The 6,000-nt window shown below is 35.9% G+C and overlaps 1 protein-coding gene across 1 annotated transcript in view; it reads right to left on the bottom strand.

The window, feature by feature from the left end:
- Nucleotides 1–867: 867 nt before the first annotated feature.
- Nucleotides 868–6,000, bottom strand: part of LOC123550596 (apoptotic chromatin condensation inducer in the nucleus-like) — a 47,977-nt gene continuing 42,844 nt past the window's right edge. The window contains 6 exon segments of the mRNA XM_053545464.1: nt 868–929; nt 1,541–1,573; nt 1,576–1,647; nt 2,135–2,534; nt 3,657–3,764; nt 5,153–5,394. Of these exon segments, the coding sequence (XP_053401439.1) occupies nt 922–929; nt 1,541–1,573; nt 1,576–1,647; nt 2,135–2,534; nt 3,657–3,764; nt 5,153–5,394 (863 nt within the window). The 3' untranslated portion in view covers nt 868–921.

Below are 6,000 nucleotides of genomic sequence, written 5' to 3'. Positions count from 1 at the left end.
ACTAACAAACCCAATCATTGAATTGTTTTATTGACCACTTATTTTTAGCCCAAACCAACATGATAATCAACTAACCCTGGCTTCAGGGAAATATAGGGGTCACCATGCGATCACCTTTTAACCAATGAAAATGCTAGAATCCTGTGCGAGATAACACAAAGTTTTATGTTAAACAAAAAAGCTTTGATCATCCTAAAGAAATTCCATTGAAAATAATGCATTTTCTTAAACTGTCAACATAAGTGATACTAGTCTAGATGTCTATAACTAATTTCATGTAGCCTCATGGTTGCAATTCAGTAAAAAAAAGTTATTACAATGAACAAGCAAAACTCGACACTTTTTCTCTTTATCAAACACAGCAAATTTCTACCGTATTTTGTCAAAAATGTTTTGGCAGATATTCTGTAAGTAAAATGTTTATCAAGTTTTATAAAAATGCCAGAGATTTATGTTTGCTGGGATTGTAAGGTACGGACATGATTTTAATCATTTAAGTCATTAGGCAATTTTCCAGTCTTTAGGGTAGAGGGAGCAGCAAATGGGTAAAACCACAAACTCAGCAAGCCGGCTGGATAATTTCCTCACATGATAACCCCCAACAGGGGTCACACTTAGAGGTGTGGGGCAAGTCCTTAACCACTCTGCTAGAGAGGCCCCATGTAATTTAAAAGCTACAAGGAGAACAGGTGCCCTTGTGCTACAAAAGAACTATTAAAACATTCTAATAACTGCCACCTTAAAGTTAAAATACTCATGAAAGTACTAACCTGAGATATTTTCCTACTGGCAACTGGACTATTTGTTTGCCGTCTCCTGGCAACAGGTCTGGCATCCTCTGGTATTTCTTTCATTGGACTGACCCGATCTCCCTCCTGTTTCTGTCTTAATATTGGCCTTGCATTCCTGAATTTCTCACGATCAGCAATCTGAGATATGAAGGAACAGTGAGTAGGAAAGAAATATTTTTGCAAACAGTGACCTAGCTAAAATATGACTAAAAATCTGACAATGAAAACTTTGATGGGACAGACTTCTTGCTTAGGAAATACTTTTAAAGCAGAGTTACAGATTGGCTGCATAGTTGCATATATACTACATGCATATTTACAGAACATACATGAAAAAAAATCCTGTTGACCTTGACCCTTAAGTGTGACTTTAACCTTTGAGATAGAAGTCTGGGTGCTGAACAGACAAGATGAGTCATTGTCAGGAACATCTGTGCCAAGTTATATTAAAATCACTTGATGGATAAGAGCTTTGGACATGAAAATCGCTTGATGGATGGACTTCTGGACAAAATACGAAAATCCTTCGACGGATCAAGTTCTGGATAAGACATGATGGAAGGAAAAACAGAGAGTGAGGGATGGAAAAGTGCAACCAGTACAGGTGCTAACAAACTGATCCTCTTGTGGGTAAAACTCCAGTACTTGCTCCCTCCTTAAAATGCTTAAAGATCAAATTTAATTTTATTCATATTTTTTAATAGACTGCCTAAATTCTGGCATTAATTTTTGACATTATTTATGTATACCTGTGCTTCTGTAAGTGGCAGCCAGTATATACAAGGTGTTGTCTTGGTTTTCTTGAACAAATCATCCAATAACTTAGCTGGAGGCTCATCTTCCTTCTTCTCTGGACCTGAATAGTTTATTTAATATTTCCATTAATTTTAAAACTCAAAAATACCTTTTCTTAAGCAGGCACAATTTTGTCTTACACTGTCCTTTTTTATGAAAATGTTTTTGTTTTTTCTTCACCAAAACTGTTTGGTTAAGCACTAATAAAGGGCAGATTGCTTATGGTTCTACATGAAGAACACTATTAAATATCAGTAGTAATTAAAATTCTATTTTACCATATTTATTACGGTTTGGATAAAACATATTATATGGTTTGGATAAAGCATATTCTTACAGTTTGTATAAAGATTCTGTATAATTTATGTACCTGTACCCTGTATGCTCACATAATGATAATAGAAATTTCACATGTTCTTATCAAACAGAATCATGACAACACCCTATGCACTCACTTTTCCTGTATGCTCATATTCAAATATACGCTTATTTACCAGATTCTACAGTATTAATTTGTAAAGTTTTATCAAAGTCATCAATTATGTTACCTTTCTTTTTCTCCCTTCTACCTGTCCTATCTCTACTTCTCTCTCTACTTCTTTCTCTTCTCCTTTCCCTTGCTGGAGATCCAGACCTCGACCTATGACCTCTTCGATCCCTGGGTGACCTTGACCTAGATTTCTGTAAAGTTCTGTCCCAATCCTCCCTCGATTTCTTGTCTTTGTCCCATTCTCTAATTGGTTTAGGTCTATCATGTTCCTCCCTTTCTAATCTCTCTTTCATTCTCTGCTCTCTTTCCTTTTGTCGTCTTTCTATTTCCTTCTGCCTCTCCTCCTGTATTAATCTCTGTTTCTCCTCTTTCTCTTTCTGTTTCTGTTCCCTCAGGGAGGCCTTTTCTTTCTTGTCAGGGGCTGGAATAGGTTTCTCATCTCCTCTGTAATAATCCATCTGAAAAAGAAATCACGTCATTCAATTTTCTGTTAATTGAACAATACACATGTAAATCAAATAGATCAACATTTTAAAGATCAAAAGGTTGCCATATAAAACCAGGCTGTTACAATCTTCAACAAGCTACTACTTTTGAAGAAGGCACATGCCCTACATACTGCTTCATTTCAATGCATGTGGTAACTGGTATGTAATATCTGGGTAAATGTTTAGTCAAATCCATCCATGAATGAGAAAGTTACAGACTGAACACAAAATTGAGATGACCATTCTACAAAGAAAGAAAATTCAAAAAGAAAGACGGGGATTTATGCCATTTTTCTACTTCTAAACATTTTTTTGATTCCGAATGTATTTGAATTTATCTTTGCTGGAAAATAATTATTCTTTAAACAGTTAACATTGTTTACTCCTAATGACCATATTATTAAGCCATCCTTTACTGTGAAATAATTAACATTTGTGAGGGGTTAATTTTCATGGATTTCCTAAGTGAATCAATCCAGAAAACTAAATCCAAACCAACTAGAACTGTCACAGGAGTGATGAATAATACCCCCGCTCCATGCATGTCAAAGTTATGGTCCGGACAAACAAATCCGGACGCACGCACGCACATACACCCAACAGCCATTTGGACAACTATGTCTTCGCTTCCGCAAGCGGGCTCGACAAAAAGCCTGTAGTAAGTACATGTCACACATGGGTGTGGCCATTTTCAACCTCAGGGCAATAATTTGGACAATAATGGTAGTCAAACCCTTATATCACATGCCAGATATCAAAGCTCTAGAGAAAAAGATTTTTTAAAGTCTGATAGCTGAAAACCTATTTTTAACCAGAAAGACCCATATGTTCAATGAACCGGAACCATTTGTACAACTTTGAAAGAGGGCTACCCAGAGATCATTTTTGTAAATTTTCATCAAAATCCATTCAGTGGAATCTATATCCCCATATATATATATATATACACCAGTTTGGGCCAAAAAATACATAATTTCATGCCCATGAAATAAACTGATTTCATAGGAAATGAATGAATCTTTAAATCTCCGATTAGATTCTTTGTATGGTCCTTTTTCTAATAATAAATTATGACAGTAGCCTTTTTATTACCTGTTCCTCGGATCCAAAGTCTACAATGAGTGTTTTAGGGTTAGACAGCGGCCATGTTGTATTGTGTAGAGCCTTTCTGGTCTCTATGGCTTCGTCTTCTGTATCATACTAGAAAATAAATATTATACACACACTTTATCCCTCATACATTCTTTTAAAGCCATTCATAATTACATAAGCTAGTTAGTATTATACAATTATTGCCTTTTGGTGAGGTCGATATGGGGATTTATCAGGTCGATAAATCCCCGTATCGACCGAACTTAAAAGGCAACAATTGTTTTATTATTAAATCCAGCTTACTCATAAGTATAAGCATTAAATACAAATATCTGCAGCCTTTGGTCATTTTTTTGTGGTAAATTGTGTACGATGTCGCATTGTTTTGACGTCAAACCGTGATGACATCACAGCTGACGGTCAATATGTGTTTTTGGCTCCGCCTTCGAGTCAGTATGACTTTTTATCATTGATCATGTGACTACATCTAGACCAATGGAAAGGACTATAAATATAGATTTAATAATAATACATTTTTATCCCTTTGGGACTTTGAAATTTAATGGTACTCTTAAAGGTATACTACACCCAAATTTCATATTTGAAAATATACTAAATTAGTACATATAGTTTATGTAATCATAAACTTAATGTGTTTTACCAGTACTATGCATTAGGTTTAAAATGGTACACTCCTTACATGTATAGTTAAACACAGCAGATGTGTGTACTGCCACTAAAAAAACTGGAAGCTTTTTAATAATCAAATCTGTCTGCATTACACTGAACTATGAATGTAGTTCTATATAAGAATTTAATTTATAAATTTAGTAAAACTAAATACATTTGAGCCGTGCCATGAGAAAACCAACATAGTGGGTTTGCGACCAGCATGGATCCAGACCAGCCTGCGCAGTCTGGTCAGGATCCATGCTGTTCGCTAACTGTTTCTCCAATTCCAATAGGCTTTAAAAGCGAACAGCATGGATCCTGACCAGACTGCGCGGATGCGCAGGCTGGTCTGGATCCATGCTGGTCGCAAACCCACTATGTTGGTTTTCTCACGGCACGGCTCATTTGATGAGGATTTGCTACATTTGAAGAAAATATCTGAAGATAGAATATTTAAGAGAAAGATGGCCATTGGATAACTTTAATATGCCACAATTTATTGGAAGTTACAATATTCATGTATGTTGAACACAATGCATTAACTCTTCTTCAAAATAAGTTAGTAAGAATTGTCAAGGGGCACAATTAAGAAAATCTTAGAACAGTTTACCCATTAGTTTCAACTGTCCCTACTACAATCAAGAACTTGCTAGCAGATTTGAGAAACAGACCATCACCATTAAACAATACCATTTTCGGACACGAAACCATAACCATTAAACAAAAAAGTTTGGAACACAAATTTTTTTTTTCGAAAGCATACCTCAACATTTGTCTTTTTTTCATTTAATAGTGAGAAATATCATGTAATCATAAAAACTTACAACTGCAAAGCAATGAGACTTGATTTTATCAATCCAGAAGAGTTCCTCATTTAGGTTCCCATTCCTTTTGAGAAGTTCTTTCAGCTGATTGACAGTGAATGGTCGCACTAAATTCCTGATGTGTATAATCTTGCTGGCTGGATTCCGAGCTGGGGACGGTGATCTTCGTGCTTTGATTGGCTCATCAGGTTTTACTAAGGCAGATCCTCCAGAGTCCAATCGCCTGACCAATTTAATCTCCTCTGCAAAAATAACCACGTTACGTTTTTCTTTCCAACTGGGCGTACTGACAAAAGCTGTTGCAGGACAGCAACGCTCAACTATTCAACAGCCTTGTTGATTGAATTAAAATAAAAGTCGAACAAGAGCACTGCCTTGCGGGTGCTGACGCTCATCTGATTTTTTTTGTGTAATAGAAATATTGTCCTACCCATGATTTTCTAAGTCTAAAAAGGGCCATCATTCTTGCAAAAAGCAGGATAGAGTTATGTTTCTTGATGTACAGTGTCCACTTATGATGGTGAAAAACTGTTGCAAGTTTTAAAGCAATAGCTTTGATAGTTTATGAGAAAAGTTGACTTAAACATAATACTCAACCAAGAAAATGATTTTCTAAGTCCAAAAGGGGCAATAATTATTGCAAAAATCAGGATGGAGTTACGCTGCTTGCTGCACAGGGTCAGCTTATGATGGTGAACAAGTGTTGCAAGTTTCAAAGCAATAGCTTTGATAGTTTAAGAGAAAAAGTTGACCTAAACATAAAACTTAACCAAGAAATCTGATATTTTCTAAGTCCAAAAGGGGCCATAAATCTTGCAAAAAGCAGGATGGAGTTATGTTTCTTGCTG

Source organism: Mercenaria mercenaria, chromosome 6 (assembly GCF_021730395.1).
Source record: "Mercenaria mercenaria strain notata chromosome 6, MADL_Memer_1, whole genome shotgun sequence".
In the NCBI taxonomy this organism is placed as follows: domain Eukaryota; kingdom Metazoa; phylum Mollusca; class Bivalvia; order Venerida; family Veneridae; genus Mercenaria; species Mercenaria mercenaria.
The sequence above is the reverse complement of the archived record's forward strand: the minus strand, read 5'-3'. Positions and strand labels throughout refer to the sequence as shown.